Source organism: Protomyctophum parallelum, assembly GCF_964188405.1.
Source record: "Protomyctophum parallelum genome assembly, chromosome: 16".
In the NCBI taxonomy this organism is placed as follows: domain Eukaryota; kingdom Metazoa; phylum Chordata; class Actinopteri; order Myctophiformes; family Myctophidae; genus Protomyctophum; species Protomyctophum parallelum.
The window spans coordinates 19,376,155-19,397,142 of record NC_139711.1 but is presented as its reverse complement, the minus strand read 5'-3'; the positions used below and the strand labels follow the sequence as shown (position 1 = coordinate 19,397,142).

The following is a 20,988-nucleotide window of genomic DNA, read 5'->3' as shown; positions in this document are numbered from 1 at the left end:
TAGCCACGAGCAGTGTCTTTCAGAGACTAGATCAAGACCTATAGGAGAGTCGTGAGAAGATTTTAAATGGGTCATTAAATTATTCAAGAGCAATAGCAGTTATTTTACCAAAAGCGTTCCCCTGTAAACTGCAACATAAGCAGTGGTCAAGTAAAAAAAATTTGCTTGCTCAAATATGCTGGCAATCAGTCTAGGTCAGGTCACTGAACAAAAGGTCAATCAGTCTAGGTCAGGTCACTGAACAAAAGGTCAATCAGTCTAGGTCAGGTCACTGAACAAAAGAACAATCAGTCTAGGTCAGGTCACTGAACAAAAGGCAATGATGTAGGTCTGCAGAAAACAAGTGAACAGGGACCGTGCACACATAGACATCAAAGGGGGCTTCAGCCCCTGCCCTTGTACCCGTCTGTAAAACAACTGCCCTCTCCAGACTACGAATGCAGCATTTTGGTGAAAGAAATGCAAATGCCCCTCCATGCCATACCGGAAGGCAGCATTCAGGAGAATTGTTTGTTTTCCCCGAAGTCACCTGAACTAATTTGTTTCGAAATCCATGCCGTACACCGCATCTCCAGTAGATAAAGAGTGCAGGGTTGCGCCCCGAAAATAGCTGATCTACAAGCACTCAACGTGTCGCAGTGTGACGCGTTGTGAGCTTGTAGATCTGTTATTTTGGGCCAAAAAAAATGCCCTCTTACTGGATTTCAGCCCCTGCCCCTCTAACACTCTCTGCACGTGCCTGCAAGTGAAAACTCATGGCCAAAAAGCCAGGGTACTGAGCCCTGAGGGTACTGATGGCAACATGGGAACTGCTAAGAGCACACACAGTGTAGCAAAGGGGAAATATGTGTGAGAAATATAATATAAAAAGGTATAAGCTAACTTTAACATGGGCATTGTGCCATCCTCCACCTATTCTTCCCTCCTTTTCTGTCCTCTCCATCATACGTAGCACCGCTCAACTTCCTGAATGTCCCGCCTCAGCCGGGCAGGCAACCTGCCGCCCACCCTGGGCAAGACCTACGCTGTAAAGATAAAGACTATCATTTGTTTGGGCGGAAGTTGCAGGATTTTAGCGGAAGTATCACCCAAGGAAATGACGTTGATGCTTTACAAATCAAGTGTTGCGATTGGTCGGGAAAATATCCTATCCGGGGGAAATAAATCTGACGGATATTCCGGAGGATACATCCGCCGATAGCTTCTCTGCCTTACGTTGTGACCATCTTTTCGCAGATAAGTAAGCGTGGAACCGAGGCCACCTGCCGCCCAAAAAACAGAGAGTGGGGCTGAACGTACTCGTAGGGCTCGGCAATATATTAGCGACAATATATTATAGCAACATTATATTATCGACATATCACAACAAGACAATTTGAGAATGTTGGAAGGAAAAATAAAAAGTGCTTGTGTGTGTGTGTGTGTGTTACAGTAAAAGCAAGAAAACAGTAACAGCCCTGATAGAAATGTTTATTTTTTTTTAATGACAGCAACGGCCGACGATCGCCAGCAGGTGCCCCCCATAAATACACACAGTTAACACACACACACTATACTATAGTAACTATTTGTGGCAGTTGCTAGGTTACCGGAGCCTCATGTATAAAAGCCTAAGGGTGTGTAGTTTTCATACTGAAAGATGGCGTACTGTACCCACAAAATGTGAATAGTACATATTATGCACAAAAAACCTCTGCACACAACACTACTTCTCAGGATACGTGAATCATGGGGTTGACCCAGGTCACTGTGCCACGAGGTTTGCCAGGTCATTTTGCACAACACAGATCACAATGTAGTGAAAATACTTCCTGTAAGCAAATACATTTTTCAATCGTGCCCTTTAATATCCCATTCTGGGCAGGAAACCCTTTTGGTGTTTTAAGCATTATGTTATACTTTAGCTATTGAAATATAGCAGATCAACAAGCTCCTAGCACGGCACCGAGTGCCGCGCTAGGAGCTTGTAGACGTGCTATTTTTAAAAAATCGTGAGAATGTGGCGCAAATCTTTGAATATATATTCTTTCAGAGCGAACATTTTTAACTCAAAACTTTGCTTCTGGAGGGTCCCTGCCTGGAACAACATATTTTGAGATGGGGGTCGGCGGTCAATTACATATATATTTTGGGGTCCTTGACACGAGGCGTAAATGGGTATAGCAATGCAAGTGTGGTCGATTGCTCCAACTAATTTGGAAATTGGCTTGCTGCTGCAAATTGCACTTGATTGCCTTGCTCGCCCACAGCATATGCACCTAGGGACATATACGGATTATGCCATCCCACGCCGCGGCTGGCTGGCATGATGGGGAAGATGCCTGACCGGTAGGCCGGCAGCACTTTGGTAAGCTCCTACTCCCAAGGAGTGTGTGTCCTTGCGGTCCCCCTTTCAAAAGCTGGGCCCAGTTCAACACACTTCCAAGAAGATGGCTCTTGACAATCTGAGCAATCTAATCTCATCTCAAGTCATATTTGGGCCAATAACATCGGTGTGGTCGGTGAACACTGTATACTCCCTGCGGACTCCTCCAGCAGTGCCCAAAGCAGCAACTGCTTATCAAGTAGGGACCGTCATGAACTGCGACATAGTTTATGCATTCTTTTGTAGGCCACAGTGTTGACTTAAAGGCAGATACTTTAAAATGCCAGTAATGTGAAAAGTCCGTACAGTATCTTGACTGTACCTGTGCCACTCGAGCCCGGGTGGCGCTTTATGCAAACTTTTTAGTACGTGCGCACGGTTCCTACGTTGCTTGCGTCATTTGAGAGATATTGGAACTCATTGGAATGATTCTCAGCCAATTCAGTAATAATTGTGGTATAATTGAGCCAGCTCCCTCTCATTAACACACGAGAGGGAAATACACTCGGATGCACTAGTGTGCTGCAGTCATATAGGCAAGAGTCCCAGTGCCATAGATCAGCCCACCAGCGCCAATGAGAGTACAGCATGACCTTGAGTATATTTACTATCACAGTTTTATTATTAATATTTATGATTACAGATTAGGGGAAAGAAATATATTTAAAGTTTCCAGCGAGCATTGCAAGGTTATACAGGTAAAGTAAACACAGACAGTGGATGCATTTCAGACTAGTGCCGTCAACGAGAGACATCAGCACTTACAATTCAGTGGTGGAAACTGAAAGTACTACAGTATAAATAATGGTAAATAGGTGACAACAATGTCATGCATTTAATACCAATGTATCATTTGTCAGGAGAAAGACCAGAAGACAGCACATCTATATTGTCACTAGTATATCGTTAATTGTGGACACCGATATTCGGCTGGGCTGCTGAACAAAATGCTCTTTTGATGCTCTGCAACTGCAGATGATGCATCCAGTGTTGAGGTTTGAAGTGAGTGTGGGGTGGGCTGCGGAATACACACGTCACACACACACATACATCTTAAAGTGGGTGTTCGCCATTGTCCCTTTGGGCATCATTGACAAGTGACTGAATCTGACGCGTGTGTCACTGAGTGAAAAGGGCAAAGGAAAACACGATATTATGATGTAGTGAAAACAACCAAGCTTGCGGGCTGCAGATGCAACAGCGGTGCACTGTGAGTATTATTTACCTCGACACAAATGGATTTTGCGGTCGAACAAGCCAGGCGGCCAAGTCAATGCTGTGACTTTTTCCTTGCAAGAGTGCTGAATTGAAAAGTAAGCCAAAAAGAAATGAGCACGGCAGGTTAGGCAATAAACTGAAACAAGAACATGGGTCGGTTTATAACTCGAGAACAAGCGATACATAACCACAGAAAGAAACACCAAACGCCAGCCTCTCTTAGCATGGAATCTGGAATGCATGAGAGCTTTGTCATTAAGCCTCAGAAAAATCTAGTTAGAAAATCTGCTTAGACACATTTAATGAGGTGTGAGGGGTGGTGGTGTGAAGACAGAGTGAGAGCACCGCTCTACACGTGCACAGCCAACAACAACTGCAGACATCTAGACAACTACTCTGCTGCAAAAGGCTGTGTTGTGGTTTGACCTTAGCATCTGTTGCAAGTAACTATACACAGACAAGAAAAAGAAAACATCCTGGATAATCAAATACCACCACACGGCTAATAGTGTACACAAATAAATAATAATGACAAAATGGCAGCCTTAACACATTTTGTACGGGAAGTGCCTTCAAAATAAAGGCTATAGAGTGCCAGAGTTGTCTGATCGCTTTTACTTTGAAAGCCATGAAACAGGAAACACTTGCCTAAAAAAGTTGACTTTACAAAGGGACCTCACATCCCCGATCATCTTAATATATTGTTTTACGCTCCAAAAAGCGTTCATATTTTGCGGGAGAGACGGATTAGGAGCAGAAATAAAGCGCCAGCATATCGATCCATTCATCACCACGGAGAGCGCCCTGGATTAGGAGATACGAGTCATTCTTTCCGCTGCGCTAACATGGGAGTCAATGACAAGCTAATAGTTGCACTGAGCGTTAGCATACGGAAAGCGAAAAGCGAAATGCCAAAAAATTAAATAGGAAAAATTCTGAATATTCTTATCTCGCCGCGCGTCGCTGGGACGTCGCTAGGACGTCCTCACACGTCAATAGTACTAATATTTCGGGATCCTTATGACGTTCTCAGACGTCCTATGTATAGAATCTGTTAAGTGTGTGTGTTGCATTGTGTAGTACTGTATTTTAAGAGCCTGATATCAATATTTAAGTACTTAGTAGGCCTACATCCTGTAAAAACTGCATCTTATCTGGCCCTCTATTTGTGGAGTTCCGCCTCATGTGAGATCATAATTATGCAGATCAACCTCACCTTACGTTACCAGTCTGGCAGTCTCCTCTGTGGCTGGTAAACATATCGCCAATAAGCAGGAGAGAGAGATAGAGAGTGTCTGTGTGTGTGTGTGTGTGTGTGCTTCCGCAATAGTATTCTGAGAGTAATAAAATGAATAAACAAGGGAATGTGATCTACAACCAAGGTCCCTAACTCTTGGAGGAGCCATAAGAGAAATGTTGATGACAGCAGCAAAAACGGCTAAAACTGTAACATAAAGTTGTTATGGGTCCGACAGAGGTCCGATAGAGCCGAGTGATGAATGTTTGAACAGAAGCGGTGAGCCACGCATTGAGTCAATGCAGCACGCCACTTGGCACCCATCTCTCTCTCTCTCTCTCTCTCTCCGGCTCGCTTGCTCTCGCTTTCCGATGCTAATTCTGTTCTGATTAGAAATGCACCTGTTCATTGCACGAACGGGCACAGCATTACTCCAGAGTCAGCCTTGTTTCAGGCCGTGCACATCATGCGTAAAGGAAAGAGTTAATCAAACCTCAAATTTGAGCAGAAGCGGATGCATCTGTTTACGAGGAGATAGTCTGTTGGTTTAGGCCAAGTTGCGCTCTACAAAGAGGCCTGCTCAGGTGGCGTCGCCTTGGCACACGCTGTGTGTTTACAGAGCACAGAGAGAAGTGCCAAGCCTCGTCTTCTACCACCATGTAAGGCAGGCCCACGTCAAACCAAATTTGACTGAGAGCCTGCCATCGCGCAACCTCCAGCTTTTCACCGGAGGAGGAAAAAATCAATTTATTTGAGACTCTTCACATACTGAAATAAGTGTCAGAGCTGATGAAAATATGAAATATATGCTTAAACATGTAGCTAGGTGTAATGTTAGAGAGACCACAGAACCACAGAACCTTTCAAGCCTTTATTTCTTGGATCTGGACTATCTGCATTAGAATGTGATGGATGGATTTGGGGTGAAGTGACAGTTGTTTTCAGATATTCAAACATAGCAAACGAACAAACAAACAAGCCATATAACACAACACATACAACATTATGATGAGCTATACTGGTTCCTAGTCTGTTGACTAGGAAACACTTTTAACACTTCCTCCAACAACATCTTATTCACAATGGTGCGATCATGCAAGGTAGATACACATACACACAGGGAAATACATTGCAGCTATGCCGGCTTACATTACAAATGAAAAGAAAAGGGGCGGGGGATGTTATGCAGAGAAGATTACACAGATTCTTAAATATATACTCTGGGTCCGTCTGTGGCGGTTTCACTGATTTCACTGAGACCAGAGGAATCAGAATCCCACCTGATAGGTTACATATACAAATTAGGGATAAGCCCTTCCCCTCTGTTACTAGGAAGTGTAGCTTGCTTATAGTACGTACAAGTCTGACGACCTGATTTGATTTCAGCTTTGACTGTGGCTTGGTTTCATTCAGGGCCAAGCCCCCAGGGAGGCTCCTGCGTTGAAGCACTCGGCCCTAGTGGTTGGAGCGGGCGGACCACGTGGATTTATGACGAGGAAACCCCGTGCAAATGGGCTTTAACATTGAGCGCTCGTTTGCACTTTGCACTTTGCCAACCAAAATGCAGAAGTAGAACGTTCTTCCAGGTGCTTCAAAACGCCACTGAGCAACTTCCACTGAAATGAATAGGGGGGGGGGGGGGGGGGGCTGTCAGTCTCTAACCTTTTATTACTCTATGGTCAGGACTTCACTAGGCTATCCCACCAATGATGAACGCTGAACTAACACGTCTCCATGGCCACAGCCAGTGAAACATTATGCATGGTATAACCTAAATCATTTCTGTCCCCTACTACTCCCACTGGACAGCGTTTCTGTCCCCTACTACTCCCACTGGGCAGCGTTTCTGTCCCCTACTACTCCCACTGGGCAGCGGGGCACAGAGGATTTTATTTTTCTGTACTTTTTTTATGACAGTCTTGAGCAGCCGCCAAGATATGTATGTTGGTGGTCTGCTTTGTTTGGGGTGTGATATGCTGTTTGGATTCTGCTTTGTTTGGGGTGTGATATGCTGTTTGGATTCTGCTTTGTTTGGGGTGTGATATGCTGTTTGGATTCTGCTTTGTTTGGGGTGTGATATGCTGTTTGGATTTTGCCTGCCGCAAGGACTATTACGGCTGGCTGCTGCGATAACTACTACAAACCATATTGTTTGGTTTAGTCTGATTCATTTGTGGTTTTCATAATATCGATTCAATTCACATGATGATACATGTAAATAGGTCTTCAATTAAATGAGTGCCGGGATGCAGGGATGGTCTTTTAGATGAGTCCCAGGGACATTTTATGAGTCCAACTTCAACGACATTAGGAGTCATATTTTGCCATTTTTACAAAATATACATTTAATTGTATATGGATAAAATGTGGAACTATATTCATGTAGAAAACAGAAGAACTAGAATAAAAAACGGTACAGTAGTACAGTAGTGCATCCCATGGATGCAGAGGTCGTTGTTTTATTGCGTCCCTTAACTATAAACTGCATTTTGGGATGCAAAATGCACCCCATTTTAATCTCTGCATCACTATTGCGGTTTTCCGTTACGGACTTAAGCGGTGTAAGAAGAATAGAATACTACCAATGACTGGAGCCATGTTAATTATTAGGACTACAATGGAACTGTGCATAGCAATCAGTGGTGGAAAGTATTTTTACTTAAGTAAACTTGTAAAGTAAACTTGAGTACAATTTTGAGGTATTTGTACTTTACTTGAGTATTTACAATTTCCAGTACTTTTACTTCTACTACACTACATCTCAGAGCCAACTACTCCACTACGATTATTTGAAAACTTTATTTACTAGTTACTTTGGCGATTTTAATTTTGATTAGAGAACATACATTAACCACTTCAACCCTATCCACACTTTTCCTGGGCTGTGTGCGCTCCAGTTCCTGTTGATTTCATTGGATATCATTGGTCATCTGACCAGTTTCATTGGCTTTCATTGGATAAAAACGACAAGAACTGGACTGGAGCACACACAGCCCAGGAAAAGTGTGGATACATTTCGGCCATTTCAAAATAGCCGATCTACAATGCGTCGCAACGCATTGTGAGCGTAAAACAATTGAGTACTTTTTCCACCACTGCTAGCAACCCTGGGCCCAGACGGAGCATGTAGGTTACCATTCTCATGTGATTGCTGGCAGCTGCTTGTAAAATTGTGAATGAGGCATAAAATGATGAAGGGGGGAAAAAAAACAGTTGAACTTGAACAGAGGACTTGGTCTAAAGAGCTGTTGTTGAAAGGCAAAAGGCTTATTGTTCTAGTAGCGTCTCTACAGCTGCACACAAGACACAGAGTGTACTGTACTGTACCATAGCCTGGCACTGGCCTACATAGCGCCATGTCCCTTGACACTCGGAGAGGAGAAACTCATCTTAGACTTTGCTCTGGGAACTATCTGATGCTTCAATCATCTTCCTTACTCACAATGACACTGACAGATGTGCTGACGGACACTAAACCTGCCGCCGCTCTCCAAACCAAAGATTTCATTCTTCTCGCCAAAGAGAACAGGTGGCCATAAAATATATGTTGTTGATGCCTCTTTTCGTAACAAAGATTGATTTGCTCATAAGTCCAGCGTCAGTATAGGAAGGATGTGGATAGAAATGAGAAGATGTGCGGATTTCTGAAGTGGACACACAGCAGCCCCGAGGCACTGCCTGAGGAGTGTAGAGCATGTCATGATGAAAATGAATAATGAGGGTTGTGAAAAATGTTTACCGTTTGTGGGGGGCATAAGAAATACTGCTTAGACAGACTTGAATACAGGATACGTACAAGCATTTTTTTTACACAATGCTGACCTAAGGTCTGTTGAGGCATAGTTCCTAAAAATAAATTAAAAAAAGACGACACAGAAGAACCTGTAGGCAGACCTGTAGGCAGACCAAGAACATGGTGGGCTAAACATTTACAAAATGTTGTAACTAGTATTGTGGCTTTGGAGCCATTTATTGACTATAGGAGGTTTTTTGTTTTAATGAACCCCCCCCCCATATTTTAAAAGGCTGGGGAAAGTGACCATACATCTTGCAAATAGCAGACTCACGCATTAATCTATAATTAAAGGGACATTTAAAAAGTGCAGCCATCACTGACTCTGACTGGAGTATGATTTCTCCCCAACCAAGTTCACAAATACTACAGACGATTATGGAGCAGAATGTTGTTGGTGGATGGGGGGGGGGGTGCTCGTCTCGAATAGGCTTCAAGACAGCACGGCAGATTGAAGTCTGGTATGAAAACAAATCCTTTGCATATACTGTAGACTAAACCGATGGGCTCGATGTGCGCTGTGGCTCTCATCCTGCTACCATGTCTGGTGGCAGGGGGGGGAAGAGAGAGAGAGAGAGAGAGAGAGAGAGAGAGAGAGAGAGAGAGAGGGAGACAGAGATAGACACAGAGAGACATTTGCTTTTTAATGCTGACAAGCTTCAAAATCTGCATCTCAGCTGCAGTGATTCTGATGACATTATCTTCTATAATGCACCAAGCTACATTGACGGTAACTGCTATTCAATTAATTACCTTCAGAACTCGCATGGGGGTGGGATGCTAATGACTAAAATCAATAAGCTCCTTCCTCCCTCTGCACCGGGGCCATGGTTGGATTGGACAGCTCTTCAGGATGCCTTTCCTCAGATTTCAATCGTGACCACAGTTAAAGAGACTCATTTTTCTCCTCGCGGCTGAGTGACGCCACCTCGCCTAGGGAGGGAGCTTGCTGTGTGGACTCGGGAGTTAATCATCGTAAGCTTGTTGTTTAACTGGGGGGGAGCCGATCCTGTACGCGTGCGTGCGTGTTGCACCATCCAGACAGCACTGGTTAAATCCACCTACAGTGTGGACATCACGTTTGCCCTCCTCTGTGACAGAGTATCATTTCAGGTGGCAAGAACAGGTGAAAATGGAAACCCCTGCAATGACAAAAAACATCGAAGAGCTGCTGCTTTTCTGAACCCTAACTCAGCCCCCCCCCCTACCCGACACAGACAGACACGCACAGAAACAAAAAAAATAATAATAAAAACACTGCACACAGCTCAGCATTCTCTTCACATCTCACTGCGAGTGAACACTCTCGCTTGGTGATGCCAGCGCCGGAGAGAGTGGCGCACGTGGAGAATCTCGGGAATGAGCCTTTATAAATATATGGATGATGAGAATACTGTCTAAGTGCTGCTGCCCTGGCGAGGATACGTGAGCTCAGGAGATGCGAGGAGAATTCAAAATAAATGAAGCCGTCTGAATTATTCAGAGGTACAAACTGAGAATTCAACATGGCTTTTAGAGGGAAATTGAAAATTGCCACACGCAAAAAAAAGAAGTAAAGTGTCTCTCTTTTCCCAGTGTTTCACCCCAGGTGGGTGTGGTTTTGAGGTAATTCTCAGGCCACTCGCTCACTCTCACTCCAGCATGGCAAATTATGGTGACCTGCCAAAATATGTGACCATCTTGTGGACTTCACACAACTAACATGGAAGTCTTTAAAGACCCGAGGACGATTCTACAAATGCCTTCTAAATCCTGACAGTTTTCTTCCAAAATTCCATGAGTTTCTATGTCAGTCGTTCTCATACATTTTCATGTCAAGGACCCCCAAAAATATATGTAATTGGCTGCCGACCCCCATCTGAAAATATATTGTTCCAGGGACCCCCAAGAAGCAAAGATTTGAGTTAAAAACAGTTTGCTCTGAAAGAATATATTCAAACATTTGGGCAAAAATAACAGACCTACAAGCTCGTAGCGCGGCACCACGCTAATGAGCTTGTCGATTTAAGCAATAAGCCACGAGAGGTCTGCGCCTCGGGTCTGCCTACGCCCCCAGCCAGTGTAAAATATCCAGTAAGCTGGGGCCTCGAGTGGCTTATTGCTTTTCTAAAACGGTTACAAACATATAGCAATAATAACCTAATAAAACGATTGAATTCTACCCGTTTTAGAACTGCTATTTTTCAATAGCTAAAGCAGAACATAATGCTTACAACACCAAAAGGGGTTCCCGCACAAAATGGGTTAAATACATGGCCCTAAATACAGTTGAAATACAGGTTGAACTCTGCTAATGAACAAACTGCAAAAAATTACATTAAGACACTAACTATTATGTGATTGTTTACACGACTGTCACATATTTCAGCAGGTCACCAATTCCACCATAACAAACAAACCACCATGCTGGAGTGACCAAGTGTGAGTGAGCGAGTGGCCGGGATTTTGAGTATTGGGAATTTTGTCTTTAGTCTCACTCTCTGTGTGAGGTTAAAGGTTAAGGTTTACGCATATAACCACACTTGGGGCAAAACACCAAAGAAAGAGGGAAAGTTCCCAAGTGGCACGCTCCCTATATCCACCTCAATGTTAGCACTGCCCGTGCCACTCTCAGCTCCCTATATCCACCTCAATGTTAGCACTGCCCCGTGCCACTCTCAGCTCCTTATATCCACCTCAATGTTAGCACTGCCCCGTGCCACTCTCCGCTCCCTATATCTACCTCAATGTTAGCACTGCCCCGTGCCACTCTCAGATCCTTATATCCACCTCAATGTTAGCACTGCCCCGTGCCACTCTCAGCTCCTTATATCCACCTCAATGTTAGCACTGCCCCGTGCCACTCTCAGCTCCTTATATCCACCTCAATGTTAGCACTGCCCCGTGCCACTCTCAGCTCCTTATATCCACCTCAATGTTAGCACTGCCCCGTGCCACTCTCAGCTCCCTATATCTACCTCAATGTTAGCACTGCCCCGTGCCACCCTCAGCCACATTAGTCCCATAACCACATTAGTCCATCGATAGATAGGTTAGACCCAAGGGTAAGCCCCTGTTCTTTGCCTGTCTGGCGCTAGAGAGTCACCTTATATCCACATCAGCTAGTCTAGAGTCAGCCACTTACCCCCTTGGACCCCCACTCCATTACTACATTGTATTTCTTATCCTGCTGTGCAGAGCAGATGGGCTCAACTGGCTAGGTTTCCATCCATTACTGCACGCAGAGAGAGAGAGAGACAGCAAAGGGGGTGTGTGTGTGTGTGTGTCTCTCTCTCTCTCCTCACACCGAACTGATAGGGGATTCACACTGAGACGGACTGATCCGTTTCATTCGAACCGTTTCCGAATACGGTTTGCCTGGTCCCCGCTGGCCATAATTCACATGGAGCTGCTTCCTTTAAACAGATCTTAAATCTGAGTTTTTCTGAATACTATTTAAATAGTCCTGAGAAAAAATGCTGCCATTTGTCCCAAAAATGCTTTATACCCCGTTATAACATCGTTATATATATACACCGTTTTTATGGTATTGTGACACTTGCTTTGGCATTGTAAACGTTAGTTTTCTCATGCCAATAAAGCTTCCTTGAATTGAATTGAGTGAGTGAGTGAGTGAGTGAGTGAGTGAGTGAGTGAGTGAGTGAGTGTGTGTGAGAGAGAGAGACGGAGAAAGAGCAAGGAAGACACGAGAGAGCAAAGGGAAGAAAGAAGTCAAGAGTAAGCACTTCTGTCCAACGGCCAGTTTCACAGCACAAGACTAATGGCGGCAAAACGGAGCGTGCTTCTAATCAATACGCAGCTCTCCTGATGAAAACAGGTGGGATAAATCACATGTCAAGTAGTGTCCCCGAGAAAGACACTTAACACTAAACCTCCCCCCCTGTATACACTCGTTCTAAGCAACCAACTGCTGGGAAAATGCAGAAGTACCCCCCCATGACCAGAAAATATTCCCTTTCCCTAAACTGACCTCGTCAAGGGACACTGCTCTAAAACTGTCATCATCCTCATCTCTCTCCAACAGGTGTTGTGGACCACAGGCCAGGGACGGCGATGCTAGCTCCCTGATGCTCTTAGGCGCGAGCGAGGCCACTGCAATGCCAAGCAGGTGATGTGTGCGGAACAGGGGCAGTGAACGTGTGATGGCAGAGTGAATGTGGTGAATGTGCAATAGAGGGAACACAAGAGTATTCCAAAGCAGATCATCATAGCAAGGCTATGCAACTACGACAGCTGCAGCGAAACACGACATGAAACGAGCATCATAAATTGGTGAATAAACGCTCACTAAAGATTCACCACTCTTATCCATTATCCCTAAACACATTTTTGCCTTTTTTTTTTTTTTAGAAAAACATTTTAAAATAGTTCAACTAGCCGATCTACATCGAGACATTGTGAGCTTGTAGATCGGCTATTTGAACTATTTTAAAAGGTTTTTTTAAATGCAAGATATAGCCCTCAGTATCCTCTCTGTTGGGACCCTCACAGGACACAGATGAGTCTTTAAATCTGTGATTGAAGAATTTGCCGGTTGTTTAAAGTCACTGGCAATACACAAGTTTGCGCAGTTGCACCGAAAATAAATTATTAACAAAAACCAAAAATAATATACAGGGCATGGAGCCATGGACATCACTGACTGAGGAGGTAGGGTGGTCATCATCTTGGCATTCAAAAGTTCCCCATTTGACCACAGACTCGATTCTGAAGAGCAGGTTTGTTGCCTTGCATGTTGGTTTCCTCTCTGTGTGTGTGTGTGTGTGTGTGTGTGTGTGTGTGTGTGTGTGTGTGTGTGTGTGTGTGTGTGTGTGTGTGTGTGTGTGTGTACAAGACAATTGGAAAAGGTAGGGGTAATTTTCAGTGGAAGCCAGCAACCTGCATGACACCTGATGCCGACACTTGTCGCTACATGAAAAAAGGTTGCTTTTTTTCAGCATTCCAATGACACAGTGAGTGAAGCATCAATGATATGTTTACGTTTCCGCTCCCCTTATCTCTCACATGCCCATTGCCCAATTCCTGCTCCTTTTTACGTAAATGGAAGAGAAACAAATTATTGCCGTTATACCACTGTGCTATTTAACACTACCCCGTTTCATTTACGCAGTGTGTCTCTGTGGAGAAGAGCAACACCACTCAGCAGCAATGTAGCTGGCCACACAGTCCCACACTTGATCTTTCTGCAGCTTTTTTAGCTGCTAGTGTGAACACAGCATGTGTGCGTCTACTGTGTCTGCAGCTGTGTGTGTGTGTGTGTGTGTGTGTGTGTGTGTGTGTGTGTGTGTGTGTGTGTGTGTGTGTGTGTGTGTGTGTGTGTGTGTGTGTGTGTTTAAGTTTCCATGCACAGCGCCCGCAGCCTGCAGAGTCAGACGATCCAATCAGACGACCTGAGAAGCAGGTTCAACGTGTCCCTGAGGGTCCTCACTCTGTTCAACATGCATGCCGGTGAAATCCTGATACTAGATGAACCCCTCTCTCTCTCTAGTGTTAACTGCTTACGCCCTATATACGTCATATGAATGGCAATATTGAGCTAGTGAATAGCACAATATCCCCCACCCCTTTTTGTTTTACAGAATTATAATTTTATTAAAAAGATTGCCAAGATAGGGATGCTAGGGTTAATGCTGTTACAGGAGATGTACAGTAACATCATCTTCAGGCAGCGTCCGGGTGCAGGACAAACTGAAGATCAACATAAAAGCTTAATACATTTCTTCACACTGGTTATCTGCTCCGCCCGTTTATTGCCGTGCAGCGTTCACATTGATCCGTTTCTGAAGATCAAAGTGGTGGTTAAGTGGCTGCTTCTTAATCAGAGGAGCAGAGGTGCAAGTCAGTTGAGAGAACCTGCGGCTGAGGGACGGAGGGGACCAACAGGGGGACGTGGGTGTGCAAAATGAGACAAACGGTCGAGGAAGGGGTGAGCCGAGCTGTGCTGCACTTTGAGTCGGCTGGAGAGCACTCAAATGGACTAGAAGGGGGCCAGTGCCACAGCTGAAAATGCCAGAGAATCTCTCGCTCATCGCACAAGAGCCTTTCCATATGACGGACCGCAAACTGCAAAGCAGAATTTAAGCACGTCTGTGTGTGGGGGGGGGGGGGGGGGGGGCGGGGGCAAGCAACGTGCCGAAATGTTCTCGGCCTCAAATGAAATGCTGAAGCACTGGTCAACACATAGTCCTGTGCTGAGCCCCACTGCTCACTATTAGATCTGCCTTGGGGTGAAGGTATAAGCCTTCTAAAAGCTGCATCGCTGTCATGATTCACAAAGGAACGGAGGAACGTCAGACGCTGCAGCTTGGCTTGTAGCCGTTCCGTTTCAATAAATGTGTCTTTAATGGTTTGGGAATGATGAGAGGGAGGCAGGAGGGTGTGTGTGCGGGGGGGTTCGCATGGAGTTTGCACTGGTGTTGGAAAGTGTTTATGAATCACAATCTAAACCACAGTACATTAATAACCTATACGCTACACAATTCTATCGTAACCACCTACGGTGCACATTAGGCCGTTTAGTTTTTTGATAAATCTTCCACCGTGACAAAAAAAATGCACATTAGTATTTTCGATAAATTCGATTGCATTTCAGCGTAGGACTAGATATAGCATAAAGAAGGCGGGGGGGGGAAAAGAGTCTACACCCATTGGCTTGGCCTGTGATGTTGTATACAGATCAAAACAACAACATCAAAAACAAGTTAAATAGGAAGACTAAAGCCCCTTTAACACTGGACAAAAAAACCACTAACATCTGGCTTATGTCTTTGGGAAAGGTTACAATCAGCATTCATTCCTGGGACAAATGACTCTGCAGTCTCAGGTATGTCGACAATGATGGAAACATGACAGTTGGGTAGACACGCTATGACGTGATGCTATGACGCACATTGAGGTTCCACAACCGACATTCTGTGACATTGAACATGATGACACACCAGGAAAAAAAAGGGGAGAACAAGAAAACCCAGAAAGGGATACTCTCCCTCTGGCATTGGGAAAGGAGTCAAGCGGCTATTCTTAGCGGGGTTTCCCGTGTTTAACCTGCACACTCACTGTGGTTGAAAAACGCTTGAAAACAACTCGCACCACAATTTCACAGATAAAACCGTTACCAGTTTGTTTCTTCCCCTTTTAGAATGTCTTCAAAATACTGACTACAGATCAATTTAAGGCCTACATTGATAGCATTACTAAACAAATTAATAAGGACACCTGTAGCTTTAACCATTAAAAGCTCTACATACGTATTTATTTGTACAGCAAATAGCAAAAATAGACGATATACAAGCTCATGTGCCGCAATGTGACAAGTTGACAGTGAGCTTGTAGATCGTCTTTTTTTCTATTCGTTTCTTACGTTGCCTATAGCGGCGTGCCCAAAATAGGGGACGCCACACCTGCACCATTCTGTCAGTTTCAAAATGTAGCTAAAATATATAACATTCTGCTAGTGTAACAAAGGCAAGATAAATATAAAGCAGAAACTTAGTTACTTGGTATAGCTTGATTGTTATTAACCCATTTTGGGCGGGAACCCCTCTTGGTGTTTTAAAAATGTTACAATTTAGCTATTGAAAAATAGCAGATCTACAAGCTCGTGGCGCGCTACGAGCTTGTAGGTCTGCTATTTTTGAAAACTGGAGGATTTAGAAAAAATAATTTTAATTTTAAGGTCAGGCCTAAATGGGTTAAGGTCCAGCTCCCATGTGAGTAGGCGTAGACCTACAACAGGAAAGGTACAGACTACAGAGGTACTGAGAAGGTCCAGCTCCCATGTGTGTAGGCGTAGACCTACAACCGGAAAGGTACAGACCACAGAGGTACTGAGAAGTGCCTGGCCATGGTGGTGCTTTCATGTGTCTCTGCGGTTGTTCCCCCCGCTAGTCAAGGCAGGGGGGGGCTCCCACAATGAATACTATCACATTTCCGCCAGGCTCCACCTCTCGCTGATCACACCGCAGCCTTCAGGGGGCTTGAGGGGAAACATCAAAGGCAGCTGTGTGGTTGTGCAGTCCTGTCAGAGGAGCATTACAACCTTCTGGAGCTCATGACGAAACAGCCCCAGCCTTTTACTCATTCCCACTGCCATCTTTAATGACTTTCCAAAGACACTCAGCGCATCGTAGTGGGAGAATCAAGTGGGGCACAGCACATGCAGCCCCTTATCCTGTGCCTTTGGTATGAGCAGTCTCTCTCTCTCTTACGCTGCATGATGCATATATATACCTCCCCTGGGCTAAAGGGAGGGAGGCAAAGAGAGGCCTGAGATAACGGCACAATGTTGCATCAATGACAGTGTTGGCTGGCTGCTCCACACAAAAATATCATTTACTGCTCACACCAAAAGAGAAATTACAGGAGCAAACCCACTCCTGGAGGCTGGAAAATACGCTGACCCGGCAACACTTGGAGAGAGGCCCGGGGAAGAGGGTCAGGCGGTATAATTATTATATTGCTTCCCCCTCATTCACTGCCTGGTATCTATACTGCTCAGGTTGGCTGTGTGGGATATTCAGCCTGATAGTGACAACAGGTTATTGGAGCATACAACTATTAAAAAAGGCAGTAAAAGGTGGTAGTTCGACATTCATAAACGTGGGATTGTGACTGTCCATATGGAAAGTGACCCATGATTTAATGTCTATAAAATAATGATCATATGGAGGAGATCAGGAGAATAAATTGAATTGATGAGATGAGTCAGGAAACGCCAGGCCATTTCTAATTAAAATTGCATATTTTACGCTCAACAAAACACTTGAGATGAATATTGCAATGCAGGTACTGGGAGTGGGAAGTATTCTGTGCTGTATTTTGTGCTGTAAAAAAAAGGTGTCATTTAGTGGATGCTTTCACTTACAGGTGTGTTATAACAGCATTACACCAGGGTGACCCGAGGGAGAAGAACCACCAACAATGCTATATTAGTCCACCAACTGAGCTACACTACCCGTATACAGGTGGGTCTTCTTCGGTCATATCTGTGCCTGTGCTTGGAGTATTAGTCGTTCTGGTCCACAGCCTTTACTGCTCATGCTGAGCTATGGACCACCAGAGCTATAGATTATTAGTTACCCCACCGGGTCAAGCCTTTCAAGGTAACGTTGGTGGCTGATAATAAAAGGAGTCAGTCAAGGACTGTGGAGAAAACCAGCCCATTTCCTGTTTGTCCTATAGTAGTCTGTACTAGAGATTCTAAAGGGGAAAACCCACAGCATTCATTTTCAGGGACACACAGGATGATTTGGGGAGCTAGCTGCCCACAGAGACACCACCACCAACTATAGCCGTGTGTGTAACGTTCAGTGTTTATACATACCAAGCGGGTCAGTCTTCTCCGGAGCATCTTCTTCTCTCTTATCTTCTTTGATTTTGACGAACGGCTGATGAACTCTAATCCCTTTCAAACCAACCCCGACCCGCAACAACTTCAACACTGTATGTTAGTGAACTCGCTATAGTATAGCAGCCTTCCTTGGCTATCTATTCTCTACTCTACCGTTAGTTCTAGCTATGTGGAATGCCGCAGCGACGCTACATTTTCTTGTTTCACTTCGTTCTCTTCCTGCAACAACCATTCGCATTCTCTCTCCCCGCTGTGAGAGAACCCCTTTTCCGCGTTGCGGTTCTTTTACGAGTCGCGCTGCTGCTGCTGCTTCTTCTTCCCGGTGGTGGTGGTGGCGGCGGCGGCGGCTGAGATGTTAGTCCTCCGTGACATTCTGAACGATGCCCTGTTGCTGTGACTCGTCAAAATCATGTGTCGCATGCCCCAGGCGAGTGGCTTGGCTTGGCTTGGCTGGCCCCCGCCACCGTACGTTGTTCACGGTCACTCGAAATAAAATGCGACGGCGGCAACCCCCGGGAGAAAGAAAGAAGGAAGGAAGAGGAGGAGGAGAAAAAAAGTAAGTTGAGTTTGCTCTACTGTACGCACACAGGTCGCTTTGCCTCCTCCCTGTAAAACAATGTTCACTCCCCTCCAGCAGCAGCAGCAGCAGTACAGTCTACAGTCAGTGTTCTTCAGCAGGTTCAGCCCCTCAACGTTCCCACGTTCACATAAGCTCCACCCGGCGAAGGTGCAGCGAGTTGAGTTTTTAACCGCAGGTTACTGTGGGTATTGTAGTCTTCGTCTGAATTAACGATAACGAACTACAACTTTCCAAATGCTCGAGTCGTGGGAAACTGGGAAGTTCTAACTTCTGGGAAGAGAAGAGCGACGAAGATGAGCAGTACACAGTACACACCACCAGCAGCGCTAGTGGCACAGCAGGCACACCACAGGAATCTCGGAAATTCCAGAATAAATTAATGAATGTGTCAAGAAGAATTTTGTCAAAGCCAGTGATGAATATAGGCTATTGAATATAATTAGCACCGAGGGCAGAGCCTGAAGGATAATAAATGAATTATGTCTGAAGAGGACAGTTTTATTGCCTTTTACATTTAAAACCCAAATTTGTCCCAAATGATGTGATACAGTATATAAGTTAGAAGTTGTGAATGTGGTACCAAAATGTAATTCTAATCCTAATTATCAATAAACATATTTTAGAACTACTTAATTCACTATAGCTCTCCTTTTTAGGGGAACTAAAAAGGAGAGTTGTCTTAAAGGAGAATTCCATGCTAGAAGGCTTTCTTATCTTTCTTACCTTTCTTTGTAGTTGTTACGTCCCCACCAAAGAGGTCCAGGTGTTTTTTGTGCAAAAACTCCTTATTGGCTATTTCCCCTACCATAAGCCCTCAATGAATTGCATTGAATTGAATGGGAATTGAATGGGGCTATGGGGTGTTGTGCTAATTCGCTTATTTCCAACCAATTAAGTAGTAAAGTGTGCCGCTTGGGATATTATTTACATTATGAAGAGAGGATATATACAAAAGAATTATCATTTTGAGTGATGGAAATAAGCAAATTAGCACAACACCCCATAGCCCCATTCAATTCCCATTCAATTCAATGCAATTCATTTAGGGCTTATGGTATAGGGGAAATAGCCAATAAGGAGATTTGCACAAAATAACACCTGGACCTATTTGGTGAGGACGTAACAACTACAAAGAAAGGTAAGAAAGCCTTCTAGCATGGAATTCTCCTTTAAGTGTACAGGGTTTGATGAGGTCAAATCAACATATGGAATGTCAGAACAGGTCAGCTCCATATAGATCTAAGGGTGGCAGTGGGGGCAGGGTGAACAGGGTTTGATGAGGGCTGTAATGGCTATTTTAGAATGCCAAATAGACTGGCAAATATTATGCAAAGTTATTGTGTATTTCTCTGCCTTCCATTCAGTCTCATTGAAGCATTCTCAGTCTAACTCAACTGCAGCTGTCAATCTAACAGCTGACTTGACTCCTCCACGCTGTCAGCAAAGGTATACTTATTTGTGTGTCGCCCTTATCTTTAGCGCAGATCCTTATATGAACATTTAGTATAGCATCTCTATAGTATAGAGCGTCGCAGTCCCTCCACCTTTCAGAAGTGGCCCAGGAAATGAATCCCAATGCATTTTCCCATAGGCATTTCTAAACGTATTTATTTAAAGACCTTTAAGCGTCGTACGAAGCCAACTCTTGTCGTGACAAATCATGACAACACACACAATTTTGTTGGGCCAAACAAAGAATTAGAAAGTAGAAAAAACGTCAGGTTACAACACATTTTTTGTTGTTTTTCTTCTTTGTAATTATTTGTTTGGTCCAAAATATTGTGTGTGTTGTCATGATTTGTCACGACAAGAGTTGGCTTCGTACGACGCTTAAAAGGTATTTAAATAAATACGTTTTGAAATGCCTATGGGAAAAAATGCATTGGGATTCATTTCCTGGGCGACTCGTTGTTCTGAAAGGGGGAGGGACTGCGACGCTCTATAAAGACAAGACTATAAAAAATAATTTCAATACATTTCATAAATAGAGAAACTTTCACTCAATAGGGACTGCTCCTGTCGCAAGTTGATGATGTCATAAGTCCATGTGTGGTCCAGCCATATGGAATATATGGAATGCACATGCTAATAAAAAGTATTTCAAATATTGCTTTGATGCTCATATTATCCTTAGGTAGTATTGTTGTATAAGTTGTTTTTTTCTTAGCATTATGCATTCCATACGTTCCATAGGGCTAGCAGTCCCTATATTGAGTGAAAGATTCTTTATTTATGAAAGAAATAAAATATTTTAGTTGTTTTTATTTTTTTATTTTAGTTGTAGAGGGCAAGTAGGCCTATAATGTTTTAATGCTTATTTGTCTTATTAGCCAGGGTTCCTTTTAACATTTTTGCAAAAAGGGTGAAGTTTCCCTTTAATATGTATGTTATGTATGTTATGATGAATTGAAAACGGTGGACTCTCTTGTAAACAAGTGTAATGCTT

At 44.1% G+C, this 20,988-nt stretch overlaps 1 protein-coding gene across 3 annotated transcripts in view; it reads right to left on the bottom strand.

Annotated features, from left to right (window-relative positions):
• The window catches only part of atp11c (ATPase phospholipid transporting 11C (ATP11C blood group)), a 99,362-nt gene extending 80,787 nt beyond the window's left edge, over positions 1–18,575 (bottom strand). For all 3 annotated transcript variants that reach the window (XM_083785424.1, XM_083785426.1, XM_083785425.1), the window contains exon 1: positions 17,936–18,575. In XM_083785424.1, the coding sequence (XP_083641550.1) occupies positions 17,936–17,962 (27 nt within the window). In that variant the 5' untranslated portion in view covers positions 17,963–18,575. The remainder of the gene's footprint in view (positions 1–17,935) is intronic.
• Positions 18,576–20,988: the final 2,413 nt, after the last annotated feature.